This window comes from Lonchura striata, chromosome 12, assembly GCF_046129695.1.
Source record: "Lonchura striata isolate bLonStr1 chromosome 12, bLonStr1.mat, whole genome shotgun sequence".
In the NCBI taxonomy this organism is placed as follows: Eukaryota; Metazoa; Chordata; class Aves; order Passeriformes; family Estrildidae; genus Lonchura; species Lonchura striata.
Window position 1 is genome coordinate 3,573,811 of NC_134614.1, and position 22,896 is coordinate 3,596,706.

Consider the following 22,896-nt stretch of genomic DNA (forward strand, 5'->3'; position numbering starts at 1 on the left):
CATGATGGTTTACTTCTTATCTACATATAAATATATTTTTATTTATGTTTTTTTTTGTTCCCCAAGCAATTATTTTGGCAATCTGTCATTCACTTCATGGTTAATGTTCCATATATGAACAATTCTAACTCTCTTTTTCTAGGAATATAAAGATCTCAGAAAGCTGTATTTTTAATTTTGATAATGCTCTCTCTCCCCACTCCCAGCTTTTACAAGGGAGTGATCCTTTTTGAAACACCCACTCCTAAGTTTTCAGCGATCCTTTTGGAAACATCCCTGAGGATCGGTAGAGTTATTTGGGAAGTGCTTGACTTAACCTGGCTAACAGATTATTATGTTTGGTGCTATAAACATGATTTGCTTTAAGCTTCACGACCACAGTCCTGATTTGTGGCTCAGTGCATGGATGCCTGTCTGAATTAAAACAATGTTTGTGTGGCCACTGAAGAGCTTAGACCTCAGAGATTAAAATACCTGGGAGGAGGAGGAGAAAGAAAGGATAAAATTCTGTTTCAAAGGCTGTTTCTTCTATCCTAGGATGCCAGAAGTATGGTAGACTACACCTGTCTTCAAATGTCATTTAACTACAGAAAAACCCTCTACAGTGCCAGACACCAGGACAAATTACTTGTCACTTTGCCTCACAATGCGTCAACATTAATTCTTCTGAGAGGTATAGGCTTTAGCTGCAGTCTGATTAGAGCAAATCAACATTGTGTGAATGGCAAGAAGAATTTGCTTGTGAACAGATGAACATGTCCCTCTCAATAATGAGCAAAATTTGCCTTGACTTGGAAGAAAGTAGACATGGAGCAATGCAGTATTTGGGTTTTATCCAGTGATAAAATGGGGCAAGAAGCTGTAACAACTTACCTGTTTTACAGAACACAAGTACTGATACAGCCAATAGTACACCCACACAAAGGGATCTTCAGGACATTCCACTTATTTCTTAACATGGCATGGGCAGAAAAATGCTGGTATTTATCTGAACTGGAAGCCGTGTTCCTCTCCTGTTTCTCCTTGAGCACACTGTGTGTTATTTGCAGACTTCACTGCCGAGCCCATCAATCCTCTCTTGGCCATGTGCTAAATGGCACAACTACCAAAATACAGCTGTCAGCATAATCAGCCCAGCACTAATCCAGCACTGCTTTGATGGTGCACAGGAGCACGAAATGCCTGGGGTTGGAAGGGACATTTAAAGGCAATCTCGTCCCATGCCCTGCAGTGAGCAGGGACAACGTTAACTAGGTCAGGCTGCTCAGAGCACGAGCTTGAATGTCTGCAGGGTTGATGTGCACCTCTCTGGGCAACCTGTGCCAGGGTTTCAAAACCTACAGTGTGTGAGAACCCCAGCCTTGCTCTGGGGTCTCATGTGGTGGTGAAATTCCTCCTCCAACCCGTGCTTCCAAAGAAAAACTCCGCAGGCTTTATCTGTTCGGTCTCAAGGCAGTTTATTGCTAGTTATCTAACAGATTATGTTCTTGGACTGCGGCTGTTTGATCAGCGGCCTGGGTAGAGGCACACACACACACTGACATCCTCTCTATCTGCTGTCTTCTTTGTCTCTCTCTCCACCCAGGGCTGCTGTTCTCTTTTATAAGATATATTACGTATAACATGTTTACAATTATTCCCCAATACATACTATCTACGTTGCCAAGTGTTTTTCTATTCTAAACCAATCTGTGAGTGCCAACTTCACCAAGAACATGGAGGTAAGGAAAAAGAAGGAGGAAGAACAGGATCAGCCCACTTTCCTCCATCTTAGAACTTCTGACCCCCATGTACAAAGTGAAAAACCCCGTGTACATGTGTTAAAACCCCCCTGTACAATACTAAAAAAATTTCCCCTCTACTTTGTAACTACTTTTACTATACTATCTAACCTTTTGTGATTGCTTGTTCCACCTCCAAAGTTGATAATTCATTCCATGGCTCAAACTCAAAGTCACAGCTGTTTTCCAGCTGTCTGCCAGGGTCTAGAATGCTTCTGACCAAGGCCTGGAACCTCTAAAAATGTCTGAAAGACATTTTGAGTTCCCACAACAGTGCAAAGAATGGGTTTCTTTTGCCTAGTCTGAATCGACCGTCTTTTAGATTAAAACCAATCCCCCTCGCTCTGTTCACAAAAGTCCTTACTAAAAATTCTGTCCCATCAGTTTTGCAAGCCCCCTTAAGGTACTGAAGGGCAGCAATCAGGTGTCCCTGAAGTCTTCTCTCTTCCAGGCTGAACAGCCCCAGCTCTCCCAGCCTATCTCCAAAGCAGAAGGGCTCCAGCCCTCACAACATTTTGTCCCTCCTCTGGACTAGACCCAACAGAACCATGTCCTTCCTGAGTTGGGGACCCAGAGCTGGATGCAGTACTCGGCTGTGGTGGAGACGGAGACAATGCAAAGCAACACGCTCCATTTCCAGAAGGCTTCAGAGCCTGTTTTTATTGTAGCATGCATGCTTTTTCTACATTCTGACAAAGCACATAAGTTTACACTTGACTCACTGGTCACAAGAGACAAGCAAAGTACTTATTGGAATAAGGCAGTTGCAGGTTTCTCTTATTCATCCTTCTTTCTTTCTTGGTTTGTATGTCAACGCCCTTGGTAGAAAATTCTTCCAGGGGTAAACATGTATTCTCTTATCAAACTTCTCTGTGGCTCACCGAAGTCACTGTAAATTGTGGGAATCATTAGAATTAGAGGGTTTTGGGAAAGTTGCAAAAGGCAGACCTCAAAGACAGCAGAACTGCGACTAAAGCTAGGCAGTATGATTTGTCAACAGAAAAATTATATAGGAAGTAGAAAAGTAAGGACAAATAGAACAATGGTCTGTGTATTAACACTTGGCTAGAATAACTCCCTAAGCTACAGAAAAGTATATCTAGCAAAATATTAGGATGTTCTAAGCTTACTAATGGAGCTCTGTGCACTGGGTTTTAAGGCTTAAAATACAAGTAGGTATTTTATTGGAAAGAAGCAAGCATTTTTTTAAGCAAAGGTACATGTGCTTATAGTGGTTGGATAAATCGCTTGTCACTATGCTTTTGCTTTGTATGTCTGGTCAAAAAACTTTTACAGAACATTGTAACATTAAGTTCTTTGTCTGCTGTCAGGGATGTGAGCTGCTGGCATCTGCCCATTGTCACAACCATGTAATGAGACTGATGCTAGAAAAGAAACAGGTCGAGACGTGTTCCTGAGCAGTCCTGTCCCGTTCCTGATTTGTACACAGACCCCCAGCCAGCAATATGAAACATCTTCCACAGTATTCCAGGTGGAGTCTCACCAGAGCAGAGCAGTTCAGTCACCTCCCTCAACCTGCTGGGCACTGTCCTTTGGATGCACATGGCTGGCTCATGTCCAGCCTCTCATCAGGCAGCAGCCCCAAGTCCTTCTTGGCCGGGCTGCTCTCCATCCCTTCATGCCCCGAGCTGTGAGATCAGCTGGTCTGGGACTGTGTCACAGCCCTTGGACAGAGCTGCTGGGCAGGATGAGCTCCTTTCCAAAGAAGGCAGATCCCACTCGCCCACGCATCTCCAGCCTGAGGTCACAGCAGGCTCTGGGGTCACGGCAGGCTGAGGTCAGAGCAGGCTCTGAGGTCACAGAGGTCCCAGAGCCCCGTGGTTCCAGAGCACCACCACGCCCGAGCAGGCAGTGCTTGAGCACAACTGCTGTGGCAGCAGGAGCGGTGGCAGCAGTGCTGGTGCAGTTACGACAGTGGTGGCAGCGAGAGCGGCGGGACTGGCACAGGGCAAGGCACCATGGCCCTTGCTCTGCACCTCCTCCTCCTGCTGCTCCTGGCCGTGGCCCTGCCTGCCAGGGATGCCAGGGCTGCTCCGCTGGAAGTGCGGGGAGCAGGTGAGCCGGCAGCCTGGCTGCCCTTTCCCGGGACAGCGCTCCCTGCTCCCTGGGAAGAGCTAGGGATGGATTTCCCGTGGGCTTTAGGGAGGGTTTCCTCTGTGGGAGGGAGAGAGCCACCGTGGGCCCTGGGCATCCCCATTATCCTCTCCAGGGATGTTACACAGTGCAGGGAAAGAGTGTGGAGAGTGGCCAGGAGCCAGCCCAGAGCTCGCCAGGCCCCTGTGCAGCTTTGACCTTGTCCATTGCCACCTGGCTCCCACAGCCTTGCCTGAGACCCTTGCAGTGCCCAGTTCCCTGAGGCAGAAGGGGATCCCAGAACAACATTGAAATGGGTCTGATCTGGGTTCCTTTCTAGACTGGAATCGTGACTTGGATGATTTGGAAATGCTGGTGAACGATGATTTGATGACCTTGCCAGATGCTGACGGCAAGTTCTCAATATGCCTTCTGTGACAGTATAATCGCTGTCAAGCTGGCAACAGCTCTCTTCTACCATTTCCCTTAAGTTCCTCTAAAGGTTGACGGATTCAGGAAAATTTTCCCCGGTTCTTTTCTCAAGCCCTGAATTATCCAATTAGATCACTGTCAGTGGGAGGAAGGAGCATTTAGCTGTCCATCTTCCTCCCATGTGCAATGCCAGAGTGTCCTTCCCTGCGCTCTGTGCAGCCCCAGAGAAGAGAAGAGAGGGAAGGGGCCGGGCCCAGGGCTGTGCCCCGGGGCTGAGCCTTGGTTGCAGCCTGAGGATATCATACAGTGTCACAGGAGGTGGTCTGTCCTGCCTTTCTTTGCAGATAACCCTGCTGGTAAAAATGATCTGGCTTCCCAACCCACGTTCAGGATTGAGCCTCTGGGAGATGCTAAGGGTAGGTCAAGGCCTTTCCCCCTGCGAGAGCTGCCAGCTCAGAGCCCAAAGCTCGGCCAGGGGGGCATCGCTGCAGGTGCCAGCACAGAACCATGCACGTGTGTGCCCTCGCCCTGGGCCATCCCCTCACCGCTCCTGCGGCTCAGTGCTGCCCGTGCAGATCTGCAGAGATGGCAGAAGCTTCTGTGGCTCTTGAGTTACAGGTGTGGCTGCAGAGATGATATTTCCTGCTCCTCTGCTGATTCCTACACAGAAGTTTGGCTCCCATCACAGGGGTGAGTAGTGTGTCCCTACTGCCCCTCAGGTTGAGCCATGATTTTGTGGGTATTATTCCTGGGAATTGGTTTATGTTTCTCTAAGGTCCTCCAATGGGAAAGAACAAAGCTTCAGGACCCAAGAATAACCATAAGGCATCTGAACACATGAGGCAAATGCTGAAGGAAATGGAACAGTCTGGACAAGGTGGGTGCATTTCCCTCAGCCTTCCCCTGGGACTCAGCAGCCGGGGCCTTTCCCTGCACATCTGGACAGGCCGTGCCCGGCACAGCGGGAAGGGATCCATGGCAGCCTCGCTGCCCCACTGCTGCTCTCACAGCCTGCAGGGCTGTTTCCCAGCCTGGCCTGGCTGCAGCTTCTCCCCAGCCTCTGCAGGAAGGCATTTGGCACAGGCTGACAGGGAGCCCCAACTGCACCATGGGCCTGAGATGCCTGCAACTTCCTGGTCTCCAGGCAGATCGGAAAGGCAGCTGTTTGTAAAATGGAGGGCCGTGTGGCAGTCTCAAGAGCCTTGGCCTTTTCCTGATCCTTATCCATGTCTTTGACAAGTATTATATCCTGAAGATGCCACCTCCCCAGTCGGGAATGGTTCCACCTGATCCAGCTGTTTTCCTTTCTCCAGAGGTGGACCACAGGGCTTTGCTGAAAGCAGCATTTCCTGGCAGAAGCAGTAGCTCCATTCCAGCCCTTGATACACAAAGGGAGGAGATGCCAGACAGCACCACAGAAGGTGATTGCTGTGCCAGGCTCAGCCAGGCCGAGCAGTCCTGCTGGGGTCCCTCCATGGGCGACACATCCTGAAACCTGGGAGTGTTTGCACAGGGAGCCCAGGATGGGGAAAGGGCAGAGGGGGAGAGCAAGGCTCCAGTGTGTCCTGACAGGGCCTGGCTCTGACCTGTGGGGCTGGGGGAGCTGTCCCAGGGCAGGGAGGGCCAGGGCTGGCAGGGGCTGCTCAGGGATGGGTTTGGCCCCTGTCCCTCCAAGCAGCGACGGCCCAAGCAGCTGCGCTGGCCCCGGGCTCTCCTGCCGGCCTGCTGGGCTTTGTTGGGGGGCACAGCCTGTGCCAAGGGGCGGCAAGGTGCCTGCAGGCCCCAGCTCTGGGCAAACAGAGAACGTCCTGGCCGTATGCACCGTGCTGCCAGCTCAGCAGTGCAGCACAGCGCGGGCTCACGCTCCCCATTGCTCCCACAGACGTCGTCACTGAAATAGGAATATATGCTCCGGATCCAGTGCGCCTCCCAAAAATTGTCTGCCCCCAGGATGTGCGCCGGTCCTGCATGATAGGCACGGTGGTGATACTGTTCTCAGTGCCACTTGTGCCGATTAGCGGCTATCTTGGCATCATGAAGCTGTAAGAGATCAGATGTTCAGTTGTGGAATCTTCTCTCCATTTTTTCTGTAGTTCTGCGCATAGGAGGGGTAGCCTGACTCATAGTCAAGCTGCAGTGGAGCTGTGGCCAGTGTCGCAATTAAGGGATGAATATTGTGTGTATCTTAAAAGAAGCTTTATTGATGTAGAGTTATGTTATTGTGATTTGTTGTTTAGATGTTCTCTGTCCTCCCCACAGTTCCCTTCCCCCGCAGTCCCTATTGTTCCCACCAGGCAGCCTCGGCTGTCTAGGACAGGTAGAAAGAACGCGTGTGTGGTATTCACATATCCTTTGAACAGTGAGTGACAAAGGCTTTCCCAGGAAAATCCTGCGAAGGCTTTGAGAAAGCTCAGAGAAAGAAGAAAAACAATTATTTTCATTTGCTGCATCTGTTCGACCCATGTGGAATGTGTTACATTGTGACATCCCAGAGATGTCAGTGTGACATCACGGACAGCTGTGTGACACCACAGAACTGTCATTGTGATGTCACAGAGAGCTGTGTGACAGCACACTGATGTGAGTGTGACATCGCAGAGATGTGAGTGTGACGTCACTGAGATGCCCGTGTGACATCACATAGAGCGGTGTGACAATGAGAACACTGTGATGTCACGTAGCACTCTGTGATGTCACACGGACATCTCTGGGATGTCACACAGCCCTCTATGATGTCACAATGACATTGCTCTGATGTCACACAGCTGTATCTGATGTCACACTGACATCTGTCTTATGTCACACATATTTTTGTGATGTCACAATGACATCACTGTGATGTCACAGGGCTGTCTCTGATGTAACACTGACATCTCTCTGATGTCACAATGAGAACACTGTGATGTCACATAGCACTCTGTGATGTAACACAGACATCTTTGGGATGTCACAATGACATCTCTGTGATGTCACACAGCTGTCTGTGATTTCACACGGGCCTATTTGCAATGACACAGAACTGTCCATGATGTCACATGGATATCTATGAGACATCACACAACCTCCTGTGACATCACACAGACATCTGTGGGATGTCACACACCTGTCTCTGATGTCACACTGGTATCTCTGTGATGTCACACAGACATCTCTGTGATGGCACTTCGATCACATAAGGTCACCAAGCTTTTTGTGGTGTCACACAGACATCTCTGTGACGTCACACAGCTATCTGTGACGTCACACAGACATTTCTGTGCTGTCACACTGACATCACTGTGATGTCACACAGCTGTCTGTGATGTCATACAGCTCTCTCTGATGTCACACTGACATATCGTTGATGTCACACAGCTCTCTGTGTTTTCACAATGACATCACTGTGACGTCACACAACTGTCTGTGATGTCACACAGCTCTCTCTGATGTCACACAGCGTTTTTGTGATGTCACATTGACATCACCGTGATGTAACTCAGCGCTCTCTGATGTCACACTGATATCTGCCTGATGTCACACAGATTTTTGTGATGTCACAATGTCATCTCTGTGAGGTCACACTGCTGCATGTGATGTCACAGAGACCTCTCTTTGATGTCACACAGTTCTCTGGGATGTCACAATGACATCACTGTGATGTCACACAGCAGTCTGTGATGTCACACTGACATTTCTGTGATGTCACACAGCTCTCTGTGATGTCACTCTGACATCTCTGGGATGTCACAATGAGAACACTGTGATGTCACGTAGCACTCTGTGATATCACACAGCCATCTCTGGGATGTCACACTGACATCTCTGTGACGTCACACATCTTTTTGTGCTGTCACACGGACATCGCTCTGATGTCACACTGACATCTCTGTGTTATGGAGATCGTTTACCAAAGAGGGATTTCTTCATTGGACTCTGGTGATGGCGTTTTGATTTCATTTGACCAAATGGAGCCACTCTGCATTGGACTGTCTCTAAGGGTCATGGGTTTTTCTTCAGTATAGCAGTAGTATAGTTTTTAGTATAGAGTAATATAGGACAGCTTAATGAAGCTTTTGTTCAGCCTTCTGCAAACATGGAGTCAATGCACGTCATTCCCTGCGGTGGGGGTCCACCACCATAGGTGTCGACATATACCCCTTGCATGGGAGAGTTAGGAATGGAAAAGCTTGTTGTTAGGGGGATGTGGCGTGACAACACCTGATCTTCAAATGCAGCTGCAAGAAATAAATTCCACCAATAAACGGCAAAAAAGGGTTGACTGGCAGACTTTGGGAGGGGCCAGGGGTGGCTGATGCACCCTCCAGGAATGTAAAAGGTGAAGCATCAATTTTGAAGATGGGGCAGCCACCTGGCAGGCAGCCATGGGGTAGGGGGCCTTCTCAGGCCTGTTCTTCCTTAGTAGTCCTTCTCTTATGTTTTTGTAAATGTTTAATAAACGTTTTAAAATTTTTAAAGTGAGCAGTTGTTTCTCACAAAACCCATTCCTAAGGTGGGATGGTTGTGTTACTCCTGACAGGAATGGGCTCCCTGTAGTTCGAGCTGTTCTGCAGCCTGTGCTTTTCCTACCCTGCTTTGTCTTCAGGTGGCAGCTGCCTTGGGCAGGTTACTCCAGACACACGAGAGTGCCAGGGTAACCCCAATCCCTAAAGCTCTCACAGAGCTGGGCTTGACTCCAAATTAGGTAAGCATGAAACGGATTGTAAAGACTGTAGCACATCTGCAGTTTCAAGGGATAGAAAAGCCAGTGCTGCACTCTGAGAAGAAAGTCCACAGTCTGAGTTGTTGATGTCATTTAACTAATTTGCAGCTCATTGTGATGATGATGATATCATTGTGATGATGATAGTATCATAGAACATTTCCTTTTTTTTTTTCCTCCCCCAAATAAAAAGGTGCCATTCAGCTTCTGGAGAAAAGAACTCTCAAAGGTGCAGTTTAGCAGTCATGGAGGCAGAGGTGGGGGAGAGACAGATATGCCCTGGAGGGATGCTCTGGTGGGCTCCAGCATTTAAACAAGCTACTTTGATACACAGACTGAGCCATTTTCAATACTAAATTGTTACAGTGAGCTCATGGGCATTCTATTTCCCCTTTCCGGGGACCCTGTGACTCTGATCAAGATAACCCTGGACCCCTCCTTCCTGCCCCAAGGGGGTTGGTGGAGAGCCAGGCAACCCCACCCTGTCCAAAGTCTGTATAGACCTTTGACATTTCCTGTTTGTTCTCTTTTGCCTCGCTCTCCTCTTGGACACCACAGAATAAAGAGAGCTGAACCAACGTATTTTGGGGTAAGAGCCTCTTTTGGAAATCTTTGCCATCTCCTGATATTCTTCCCCTCACAGCTTCAGACCTCTGGGCTAGCCTGATATTCGGGGGCTGTGCGAGGGGGGGAACGTCACTCAATGGCTGCATTAAATGCTTTTCCAAGCCTTATGCTAGGCAGAAAGCTTTTAAAGCCCATGGGAGTTTAGCCTCCATGAGAAAGGCAGCATCAGCTCCTGTGCCAGGTGAGACATAGTGTTCAAAAGCTCAGCTTGTGTTTACAGAAGCCACCAGCCTAATGTAAGCAAGGCCAGAAAGCTTCTCCAGTCCTGCTGAGCGGGTGTGGCAGAGCTGTTGTGTTTTACAGCAGCTCCATGGCAGCGCAGCAGCTGCAGCAGAGGGCTCAGGACAGCCCTGGGGGGAGCAGGGCGGATGGAAGCTGAGCAAAGCCCCTGCTCTATGACTGAGGCGCTTTGTGCAGAAGCCAACAAAGATGGTGACTTGAAGAGATTCCTGCTGTGCTCAAAGTTTGCCTCTGAAGACTGAGAGGTGATCTTCTCAGGAATCCCAAAAAACATCAGGGAAAAGGTTTTAGGTTAGTTGTTGTGATTAGGCACAAGTTTCTGGTAGGAAAAGATCCTCTGAACAAGGCTTTGAGTCACAGGGTGGCTTAGTTCTTCATAGAGGATAGATTACCAACTGAATACAATTTTAATTTTTATTCTAAAAGTGTAAAAATATTCTAAGTTTTTCTGAATTCTAAAACTACTTTGAAAAATATAGAACTGTTGAGGGAAAAGGGACAAAATATTTGAAGAATTTTCTATGAAAAATAATCCTAAATCTTGCAAAATGAAAAATAAACACAGTAGCTGCTGGTCTCAGGAGCCCGATGCCCAGCTGCTGCCTGCCCAGGACTGGCTGTGCCCACACAAGCATCTCTGCCAGTGCTGGTGGTAGCACCCAGGGACCAGAGCTGAAGATCAAAGATGCTGCTGGAGTCAGATCATCCACTGGCAGGAGGGCTACACCTCCTGTCCTGGCTGGACACCAGGGTCAACGCCTTTGGGGGCAGAGGTTTCTGTTATGGGTGGTGACAGCATGACCCCATCAGTAAGTGGGTATTGCAGCTGTGGAAGGAATGGTGCAAATTGGCTTGGGGATGGATGATAACAGGAGCAGTTCACCATGACTGAAGTCTTTGTCCGGTCTCGTGAAGCTGCAGAGGCGCTGCTGTGGAGAGAGCAGTGGCTGAGGCCCCAGCTGCCAGTGGCACACAGGGACCCTCCTGCACAGCAGGTCCCAGAGCTGGCAAGGCTCCCCAGCACGGCTGGAGCGGCTGGCACACCTTGGCCCAGCTGCACAGCTGCCCCTCGAGGCCCCGGCGAGCAGGGGACGGCTCTGGGCAGCTCCCTGGCCAGGAGCGGCCCCCGAGCGCCTCTGCCTTTCAGGGGCAATCTCGTCCCCGCTCTTTCTCCTGCCCACCTTGCTGTGCCTCTGCCCTGTGCCCCTGGGGCTGCTCCTGGCCAGGCAGCCTCAGGGGGAGCCAGCACTGGCTGCAGCCCCAGCGGCCCCCCAGGACAAGGCCCAGCAATGGAGAGGCCAAGGAAAGCACTGGGCAGCAGCAGAACCCTCAGCAGAATTCTTTGGACAGCCATGGACAGGGCACAGCTCCATTGCAGCCTCACTTGAAATCCTTCCTATCTACATTAGACTTTTAAAAGAAGTTGTTTGAGGGAAAGATGATCAAAACACTCACCATATTCTCATGCAGTAATACAAGACTCCAACACAGGTGAACATGAAGGAAAGCTCCAAAAAAAGCAGACCTGTTATTAACTGTACAAAACAACCTATTTCCCAATGGCAACCACTTCTGAGGCTGTTCTGGGTATCAGGAACAGGTGTTGTGGGGCCGGCTGCATCTGTGGGAGCAATGGGGAGCGTGAGCCCGCGCTGCGCTGCACTGCTGAGCTGGCAGCACGGTGCATACGGCCAGGACATTCTCTGTTTGCCCAGAGCTGGGGCCTGCAGGCACCTTGCCGCCCCTTGGCACAGGCTGTGCCCCCCAACAAAGCCCAGCAGGCCGGCAGGAGAGCCCGGGGCCAGCGCAGCTGCTTGGGCCGTCGCTGCTTGGAGGGACAGGGGCCAAACCCATCCCTGAGCAGCCCCTGCCAGCCCTGGCCCTCCCTGCCCCGTGACAGCTCCCCCAGCCCCAGGGGACAGAGCCAGGCCCTGTCAGGACCCAGTGCAGCCCCTGCCCAGCCGGGAGCCAGGGCTGGCTGGCCCTGGGCTGGCAGCAGGGCTCCCGCTCGGGGCTGCTCCTGTGCCTGGGGCCTCTGGGCACTCAGGGCGGCTGCGGGAGCAGCTGCAGCGGGAGGGACGTTGGTGCAGAGTCCCGATTCCCCGGGGCTGCCAACGAGCTCCAGAGCCCTGGAAGCCGAGGCGCCTCCAGCTTTGGCTGCTGCCGGGCCGTGCAAGGGCAGGGCCTGGGGGAAGAGCTGCTGCCACACAGCCCCGCCGAGGGCTGAGCCCGGCTGAGCCCGGCACTGCAATCACCTCCTGTGCCGGTGCCCGTGCCTGGCATCGCCTTCCTTCCTGCAGCAGAGGTTGGCTCTGAGCCACTGCTTCCTCCGGCATGTGCCTCCTTCTGCAGAGATGTTTGGTCCATTACTTGACAAAGGAAGAGGACAGCTGGATCAGATGGAATCATCCACCATTCAGGGTGGTGGAATCTTCAGGGGGCAATGCTTTTTAAAGTCATGGTTAAGGATCAGAAAAACATCTGGGTTTTGGGACTGGGCCAGGGCCCTCCCTCCTCCAGAGAGCTGCCAGGCCTGAGCAGAAGTCAAGAGGGGATGGCCCAGGGCGAGGGCACACATGTGCATGGTTCTGTGCTGGCACCTGCAGCGATGCCCCCCTGGCCGAGCTTTGGGCTCTGAGCTGGCAGCTCTCGCAGGGGGAAAGGCCTTGACCTACCCTCAGCATCTCCCAGAGGCTCAATCCTGAACGTGGGTTGGGAAGCCAGATCACTTTTGCTAGCAGGGTTATCTGCAAAGAAAGGCAGGACAGACCACCTCCTGTGACATTGTAGGAGATCCTCAGGCTGCATCCAAGGCTTGGCCCCTTCCCTCTCTTCTCTTCTCTTCTCTTCTCTTCTCTTCTCTTCTCTGTGGCTGCACAGAGCACATGGAAGGACACACTGGCATTGCACACTGGAAGAAAACTGACAGCTAAATGCTCCTTCCTCCCCCTGACAGTGATCCTGTGGGATCACTCAGAGTTTGTGAAGGGAGCAGGGCAGGGTTTCCCAATCTCAACAACCTTCAGACTCTTAAGGGAATGGCACATGATTGAGTTCTTCCAACATGGATATTGATTGTTCTTTCAGGAAAAGGGACATTGAGAACTTGCCTCCAAAATTCTCCAAGGATTTCAAACTGTCTTGTGCTAGGCCTCCCAGATAAGCCATGTCATGATCCCAATCTAGACAGAAGCACAGATCAGAAGCATTTCCATGGTGTTCTGGGGTCTCCTTCTGCCTTTGGGAACTGGGCACTGCAAGGGGGTCAGGTACGGCAGTGGGAGCCAGATGTGAATGGCCACGGCCAAAGCTGCACAGGGGCCTGGAGAGCCCTGGACTTGCTCCTGGTCACTCTCCACCCTCTTTACAGGCCCTGTGCAACATCCCTGGAGGGGTTCCTGGACCTGCCCAGGGCCCATGGTGGTTCTCTGACTCCCACAGAAAAAACCCTCACAAATTTCCTAAGGAAATGTGCAGCAGGCAGTGCCACAACTATTCCTTCCTGCCTATCTCTGCTCAGTCATCTCAGACAGGCCAAAGAACAGTCAGAACCTCTCACACAGGTCAGGCCCTTGGAGACGAGCTTCTGCCACACAGCCTCACAAAGGGCTGAGGCCAGCAAAGCAATTACCTCCTGTGCCTGTGCCCATGCCTGGAATTGCCTCCCTTCCTTCAGGAAATGCTGCCCTCCATAGAGCATCTCTGTCCATCCCTTGAGAAAGGAAGAGGCACAACTGGATCAGATGAAAGCATTACACATCAGGGAGGTGGAAACTTCAGGAGGCAATACTTGTCAAAGACATGGATAAAGATCAGGATAAGGCCCAGGCTCTTGGGGCTGTGACAGGGCTGTCTCTTTTCCAAACCGCCACCCCTCCTAATCTTCCTGGGGACTGGGAAATTGCAGGGGACATCAGGATGTGCATGGCCCGTGGTGCAGTTGGGGCTCCCTGTCAGCTGGTGCCAAATGCCTTCCTGCAGAGGCTGGGGAGAAGCTGCAGTCAGGCCAGGCTGGGAAACAGCCCTGCAGCCGTGAGAGCAGCAGCGGGGCAGTGAGGCTGCCATGGATCCCTTCCCGCTGTGCCGGGCACGGCCTGTCCAGATGTGCAGGGAAAGGCACCGGCTGCTGAGTCCCAGGGGAAGGCTGAGGGAAATGCACCCACCTTGTCCGGCCTGTTCCATTTCCTTCAGCATTTGGCTCATGTGTTTGGATGGCTCATGGGGTTTCTTGTGTTCTGTAGCTTTGTTGTTTATCATCGGGGGCCCTTAGAGCAACATAGTTCCACTTCTCAGAAATGAATCCACAAAACCAGGGCTCAGCCTGTGGGGTCAGCAGGAACACATGACTCACCCCTGCGATGGGAGCTGGGCTTGTTTGCAGCTACCAGCAAAGGAGCATGAAAAGTCCTCCCTGCAGCCACACCTGTAACTCAAGAGCCACAGAAACATCTGTCATCTCTGCCCCCCTAGCTGAGCTTTGTACTCTGAGCTGGCAGCTCTCCCAGAGGGACAGGACTTGACCTACTCTCAGCATCTCTCAGAGGCTTATTCATGGACATGGTTTTAGAAACTGGATCGCCATCATCAACAAGTTGAGCTGCAAAGAAAGGCAGGACAGAACAGCTCCTGTGACACTGTAGGAGATCCTCAGGCTGCATCCAAGGCTCAGCCCTATGGCACTGCCCTGGGCCTGGCCCTTTCCCTCTCTGCTCTTCTCCAGGGCTGCACAGAGCACATGGAAAGACACTCTGACATTGCACATGGGTGAAAGATGGACAGCTAAATGCTCCTTCCTCCCACTGACAGTGATCCTATGGGATCATTCAGGGCTCTAGAAGGGAGCTGGACATGGTTTCCAGATTCTTTTTACCATGAAATTTATTAAAGGAAATACCTGCTGAGTGAGCTCTTGCCACATTGATTATTCTCTCAGGAAAGGCACAGGGAGAACTTGCCTCTAGCATTCTCCAACATTTTCAAGCCGTCATCCAGAAGGGCATCCAGATAAAGCAGTTTACGATCCCAGTCTAGAAGGGAGCACAGATCAGACCCATTTCCATGGTGTGCTGGGATACCTTTCTGCCTCAGGGAACTGGGCAATGCAAGGGGCTCAGGCAAGTCTGTGGGAGTCAAGTGGGAATGGACAAGGTCAAAGCTGCAGAGGGGCCTGAGGAGCTCTGGGCTGGCTCCTGGTCACTCTCCACACTCTTTCCCTGCCGTGTGTTGTTAGAGGGAATGCCGCGGGAGACAAGACTCATGATATCATGATCATCAAGTCTCAGTTTATTGTAACAGATTTCACAGTTTATATATGTTCGTTAATTAGCTCATACATATTGCAAAAGCCAAGCTCATGATTGGTTGCTATGTGACTTGTACTATTATCTTAAAACTATCTTTATGATCGATACATGCCTGTCCGGCTGGCCTTGCAGTTAGAACAGCTTAGTACCCCCTTTGTTCTTCTCTATCTACTTCTACATACCAAGCAATTTCAATATCCTGCTTTCTGCACATCATCTATTCTTCAGGGCCATGCGAACTTTGCAGCAGTCACGTAGCCCTCCCTATTTGGATTAATTTTACAGTATCATGTCCCTTGTCGTTCAACCATTCCTCTGTCAGGCTCTCTTCATCTCCTCCATTTTCCTTTTGTACAAGGTGTGCATTCAGCATTTTCTGCAAAAGCTGCTGCATCAAGCCTTGCAAGCAAGTAAACACACAGGGCAAAACAAACAAAAGTATCACAATTATGCTTAGAACTATTATGCTGTATTTGATAATGTCTCTTAACTATGGTCCGATCTCTAATCCTTTTAGCTATCTTTCTAAACCTAATCTATCCTCTACCTTTAACTGTTGAGTTAGCTCGGTCAATTTTCGTATTTGTTTGTGGATAGATGTAGAGTGATCAGATAAGTTCATACAGCACATTCCTTCAAATTCTTCACAACTATGACCTTGGGCTAGAAGAAGTAAATTAGTGGCAGCTGCTCTGTTTTGCAGAACTGCATGACAGATACTACCTATATTTGTGGCAAGCTCACTTAACATTTTAGATGAAATATTAATTTATTTTTCTGTCCAGTAAGGTAGGATTTTTAATTGTGTGAGAGCTTGCAATGAAGCAACTCGTGGGGTGAAAAATGAGGTTAGTATTACAGAAGTGCACCCCACTTCATATTTCTCATGGTTTTGATTGTTCTGTTTAACATGAAAGGAACAAACTTAATTCTAAATACAAACTATATTTATGATAAACTTAATGTTATGCTTTTGATTATCTAATTGATTGTCCCTCTTTTTCTTTTGCCATTGAAAAGCAATGGTAAAATGAACAGAAAAATCACAGGCATTACTAAAACTCATTAAAACTTAGTAAAAAAGTCTATAACATAATTAAAAATACACAATCTTTTGTGGGTGAAACACAAATCTTTGCACAATCCACTTTTGCTGTGCATCCTCTGATTTACTTGTGGAGAGATTAGTGTTCTCTTGAAATTGATAAGTTTAACATTCTTCACTGAAATCTATCCAGATTCTGCACCTGCTAAAACACAAACAAACTCAACACTCCCCACAGGGACTGGAGGGTCCTCTCTCAATTCTGTTTCCTAAAATTTGCATGAAGAAATGGAAATATCAACATCTTTATAATAAACATGAAAAAACATCAAGAACAAAACAATGCATATAGTAAAGAAACTAACAACAAATAAAAATCAATCAGATAATACACAATTAATATTACATATAAAATCACAGTTACCAAGTGCTACACTATCAAATTGTCATCCCAGAGTCTGCAGCAGCTGATAAACCTTAAAACAACAGAGATTTGGATAAAACATGTCCGGATCATGTCTCTCCAAAACTCCCTTTGAGGCTCAGCTGCCCTACATGGTCAAATTGTCAAGCCAAAAGGACTTGAATACTTTTTGATGCAGAAAACACCTGGGTCAATCACACCATCCACGTAGAGCCAGAGCTTGGCCAGAGCTCAAACTCTAATTGGAGGATATGTTTTAACACATTATAAAACAAAAGTCCTAGAAATAACAGTTATAAGTAAAAAACCTTATTATTAAAACTTTATCAAGCTATCAAATAATTGAACCTGTCTAAAATCTCTTTCAAGACAAAAATTCTCTAAATACAACAAACCCTTTCTTCAGAAATCTGAAAATTTGAAGTCTGAAATTTTGAATTAAAATTTGGAGAATGAATTTTTAAAGGAAGATGAATTGCAGCTGCATAAAAGATTGGATAAAGAAAACACATGAGTAGTTAAAAAATCAAAAACACAGGATCCTGAAAAAACATCTTGTAATCAATCACCTAAAGAGACAATAAAACATATGAAAACTGACTGTAAATACTATAACAACACCTTAATACCTTAATAATAATTCTTATCACAAAAATCAGACAACTCACATTTTATGATTAACCTATTAACAAGAAATGTTTAAAATAGTTTAAGACAATCCTTTTAAAGCACTCATATAACATTAGTAACAATCACTACTTATCATTACTTACAAAAACTTAACAATCACTATTTATCGTATTATCTATAAAACTTAAAAATCACTATTACTTATATTATTATCTATAAAAACCCAAAGACAGAGATTACAAACTCAATACTAAAATTCCATCAGATTACATTTTCTCAACTCTTTGTTTGCAGAGACATTTTTGGTAATTAAATCATTACTAACATTTCTATCTTTATACAGTGATTTTCATCTATATCATATTTGAAATAACATTGATTGACATAATGTTCATCCTTCTTGGTATCTTGGAAAACACTCGGTACTGCTGTACTTTTTCATTACGTCTCTGACTCTTGTAAGAAATTGGGAAGATGCTGTTGAACTTTTTGCTGTAGTGTTGCGATCCCGCCATTGGCGGCGCTGCTGCTCTCGGCGTTGTCGCTGCCATGGCAACCAGGACTGTGCCGCCATCTCCGCCGCCATTGCTGGGCGCTGCGGGGAGATGAGGGGCGGCGCCGCCTCGCTCCCGTCCTTGTTGTGTCACCTTGTGGATGGGAGAAGAGACACCCCCGCCACGGCCACGCCCCGCCTGCTCCGACTCCAGCGCGGCTGAGCCCCAGGAACGCCCCTCTCCCCCCTTGCGCTGCTGCTCGGCAGCAAGGAGCCTTCCGTCTCTCGGCTGATGTCCGCTCCGCCCCGGGCTCGCCTCCGGCTCGGTGCTGGCCGGCCCCGCTCTATCTGGCCCCGCGCCCGCTCCGTTCTACCTGATCCCCGTCCACACAAAGTGAATTTGGGATCCCAGTCCCGTTGCCATAAATCAATTTGGATCTCAATTTCCAGCACCTCAATGCTACTAGTGTCTATGGGAGGTACAGGCATTTCAGAAGCAGAGATGGGAATGGGAAAATTTGTGAGAACCGGAGGGTTTGGCTCACTGGAGAGAAGCGAGGGTTTACATTCCTTATTTTTCTCCAGAGCTGTCCGTATCACTTCCACCGCCCTCTTTTCTGCCTGACACATTAACAATTCGTTATGAACTACCCGCCAAAGCTTTCCCATCTTCTTACCCGTTTTATCCTCATCTAACACTAATTCCCACAACTTATCCCTATATCTTCTCCATTCTGAAAGTTTATGAACACTATGGGGGTTAACGAAAAAGCCGTAAGACTCAGCATGATGCAATAGCGAAGGGAGATCCTTATCTAAGTCAATCCCCCTAATCTGCCTTTTTCTAAGAGAAGCACTAAATAAATCATATGCTGCTTGCCTTTCCATGATTACGTCGGTACCGTTGCTGGCTCCTTCAGGCTTCGGCAGCACGTATCGGCTGAGCCCGCTTCTACGGTCACTCAGGGCGCGGAGCAGAGCGTTTCGCCTCTTCTCTTTATTTTCGCCGTCCTTCCAGCTGCAGGACCCGAACCCCAACGCAGCACCTCTCTCGCCTTAGGCTCGGATCAGGTCCCTGCTTTCGGGCGCCAGTTGTTAGAGGGATGCCGCGGGAGACAAGACTCATGATATCATGATCATCAAGTCTCAGTTTATTGTAACAGATTTCACAGTTTATATATGTTCATTAATTAGCTCATACATATTGCAAAAGCCAAGCTCATGATTGGTTGCTATGTGACTTGTACTATTATCTTAAAAGTATCTTTATGATCGATACATGCCTGTCCAGCTGGCCTTGCAGTTAGAACAGCTTAGTACCCCCTTTGTTCTTCTCTATCTACTTCTACATACTAAGCAATTTCAATATCCTGCTTTCTGCACATCATCTATTCTTCAGGGCCATGCGAACTTTGCAGCAGTCACGTAGCCCTCCCTATTTGGATTAATTTTACAGTATCATGTCCCTTGTCGTTCAACCATTCCTCTGTCAGGCTCTCTTCACTGTGTGACATCCTGGGAGAGGAAAATGGGGCTTCCCAGGGCCTATGGGGGCTCTCTCCCTCCCACAGAGGAAAGCCTCCCTAAAGCCCACGGGAAATCCATCCCCAGCGCTTCCTGGCAAGCAGGGAGCGCTGTCCCAACAAAGCTCCTGCTGGCTCACCTGCTCCCAGCGCTTGCAGCGGAGCAGCCCTGGCATCCCTGGCAGGCAGGGCCACGGCCAGGAGCAGCAGGAGGAGGAGGCACAGAGCAAGGGCCATGGTGCCTTGCCCTGTGCCAGTCCCGCCGCTCTCGCTGCCACCACTGTCCTGACACCGCTGTCCCAATCTCAGCACCACTGCTGCCACCGCCGCTGCTGCTGCAGCAGGTGTGATCAAGGACTGCCTGCCTGGGTCCTGTGGTGCTCTGGAACCACGGGGCTCTGGGACCTCTGGGACCTCAGAGCCTGCTGTGACCTCAGCCTGCTGTGACCCTAGAGCCTGCTGTGACCTCATGGCCTTAGGTGTAACCCCAGAGTGTACCCCCTTCTGTACAAATGGACTGCCCTGACTGTAAATGATTTTGCTTCATCCAAGGGCCATTTCTCTGAAAAACCTTTGTTTTGTCTGCTGACATTGCTGCTCAGGTTGAGTGCAGGGAGCTGCTCAGAATTCCTAGAATTCATACAGAATTCACAGAATGACCGGTTGGATGAGACCTTCAAGATCATTGAGTCCAACCCATATCCCAATACCTGAACTAAAGGATGGCACCAAGTGCCACATCCAGTCTTTTTTTAAACACATCCAGGGACAGTGTCTCCATCACCTCCCTGGGCAGGCCATGCCAGTACATTATCACTCTTTCTGTGCAAAACCTTTTCCTAACATCCAACCAATATTTCCCTTGGTGCTGCTTGAGTCTCTGTCCTCTGGTTCTGTCAATGCTGCCTGGAGAAAGAGACCAACCCCACCTGACCACAGCCACCTTTCAGGAAGTTGTAGAGTGATAAGCTCACCCCTGAGTCTCCTTTTCTCCAGGCTAAACACCCCCAGGTCCCTCAGTTGTTCCTCACAGAGTTTGTGTTCCCAGCCCCTCTCCAGCCTCCTTGCCTCCTCTGGATGTGCTCGAGCATCTCAACATCCTTCTCAAACGGAGGGCCCAGAACTGGACACAGCACACGAGGTGTGGCCTCCCCAGTGCTGAGTGCAGGGGGAGAATGACCTCCCTGCTCCTGCTGGCCACACCTTTCCTGACACAGGCCAGGAGCCATTGGCCTTCTTGGCCACCAGGGCACACTGCTGGCTCGTTTTCAGCCAGCTGCTGACCAATGCCCCCAAGTCCCTTTCTGCCTGGGCACTGTCCGGTCATACCGTCCCCAGCCTATAACGCTGCAGGGCGTTATTGTTGCCAAAATGCAGGAGTTGGCACTCGGACTCACTAAACTTCATCCTATTGGACTCTGCCCATCCATCCAACTGTTCCAGGTCTCCCTGCAGAGCCCTCCTACCTTCCAACAGATCGACACACACTCCCAGCTTAGTATCATCTGCAGATTTACTAATGAAAGGCTCAATCCCCTCATCCATGTGGTCTATAAAAATATGGAACAGAGCTGGCCCAGCACAGAGTCCCGAGGGACACCACTGGTGACTGTCCCCAGCTGGATGCAGCACTGCTCACCACCACTCTCTGGGCCAGCTATGCAGCCAGTTCTGAGCCCAGCACAGAGTGCTCCTGTCCAAGCTGTGGGCTGCAGCTTTTCCAGAAGTGTGCTGTGGGAGACAGTGCCAAAGGCCTTGCTGGAATCCAAACAGACACACCCACAGCCTTTCCTGCATCCACCAGGAGAGTCACCTAGTCATAAAAGAAGATCAGGTTGGTCAGACACAACCTACCCCCAGGATCTTCCTTCCCACCCTTTTTGTGAATGGGTTCACATTGGCCAGCTTCCACTCATCTGGGACCTCACCAGTGAGCCAGGGCTGCTGGCAAATGATGGAGAGCATCTCTGCAAGCTCATCTGCCAGCTCGCTCATCACCCTGGGGTGGATTCCATCTGTTCCCATGCATTTATTGAAGCGATACGCGGAATAAATAAATAGACTCCACAACTCGATGTAGTTATGAAGTGGGTATGTATGACAGCGCCCGGCACAAGTGAGATAGCTCTCCAAAATCTTGTGCCCCAAGCTGGAGTTTGTCCCACAATTTTATTCACAAAGGTGTTCCATATGCAATGCATTACACAACTTTTCTATGCATATTCAACCCCTGGCCCCGCCTGTCATCGCCTCTCATGCTAAATAGGTCCACGCCCTTCTGGGCATGCGTGTTTTTTTGTGGTGGTCTTTAGGGGGTCTCTTGTGGTCTTTTGAGGCTGATACCATAGTCTTCCTCTGCATTGAACTTTTGAACTCTTCTCCTCTGCGCATGCGCTTTTGGCTTTCTGCTCTGTTATCTGGGTAAGTTTATCATCCTCGACAGGGGAGCCTCCTTGTCTGAATTCTTTGCATTCCTGGTCTTCTTTGGTATTTGTCCTTTTACAAGAAGCTTTAAAGAATTTTTTTCTTTATGTCTTTTGCGCTATGGCAGAGGTTTCTTAAAATTCAACACATGATTCTACAAACATGATACATTCATTTTGATACATTCATTTTGATACATTCATTTTGTCAGCTCAGTTGATCTTTGGAAAATCTCTTATTTCATCAGGAGTAACATGACCATCCCACCTTAGGACTGGGTTTTGTGAGAAACAACTGCTGACTTTAAAAATTTTAAAACATTTATTAAACATTTACAAAAACATAAGAGAAGGACTACTAAGGAAGAACAGGCCTGGGAAGGCCTCCTACCCCATGGCTGCCTGCCAGGTGGCTGCCCCTTCTTCAAGATTGATGCTTCACCTTTTACATTCCTGGAGGGTGCATCAGCCACCCCTGGCCCCTCCCAAAGTCTGTCAGTGAACCCTTCTTTGCCGTTTATTTGTGGAATTTATCTCTTGCAGCTGCATTTGAAGGTCAGGTGTTGTTCACCCACGCCACCCCAGCAACAAGCTTTTCCATTCCTAACTCTCCCATGCAAGGGGTATATGTCGACACCTATGGTGGTGGACCCCCACCGCAGGGAATGACGTGCATTGACTCCATGTTTGCAGAAGGCTGAACAAAAGCTCTATTAAGCTGTCCTATATTACTCTATACTAAAATCTCTACTACTGCTATACTGAAGAAAAGCCCATGACCCTTAGAGACAGTCCAACACAGAGTGGCTCCAGTTGGTCAAATGAAATCAAAACGCCATCACCAGAGTCCAATGAAGAAATCCCTCTTTGGTAAACAATCTCCATAATACAGAGATGTCAGTGTGACATCCCAGAGATGTCTGTGTGATATCACAGAGTGCTACGTGACATCACAGTGTTCTCACTGTGACATCAGAGAGATGTCAGTGTTACATCAAAGACAGCTGTGTGACATCACAGAGATGTCAGTGTGACACCACAGACAGCTGTGTGACGTCACAGAGATGTCTGTGGGACCCCACAAGAAGATATGTGACCTCATGGGGTCGAAGTGACATCACAGAGATGTCTCTGTGACGTCACAGACAGCAGTGTCTGTGTGGCATCACAGTGATGTCATTG

General features: G+C 49.1%; 1 protein-coding gene across 1 annotated transcript in view; it reads left to right on the forward strand.

Moving 5' to 3' along the window:
- The window catches only part of LOC144247010 (uncharacterized), an 80,324-nt gene extending 57,909 nt beyond the window's left edge, over positions 1-22,415 (forward strand). Inside the window, exons 7-8 of the mRNA XM_077786209.1 lie at positions 4,216-4,287; positions 22,258-22,415. Coding sequence (XP_077642335.1) covers positions 4,216-4,287; positions 22,258-22,415 — 230 coding nt within the window. The remainder of the gene's footprint in view (positions 1-4,215; positions 4,288-22,257) is intronic.
- Positions 22,416-22,896: the final 481 nt, after the last annotated feature.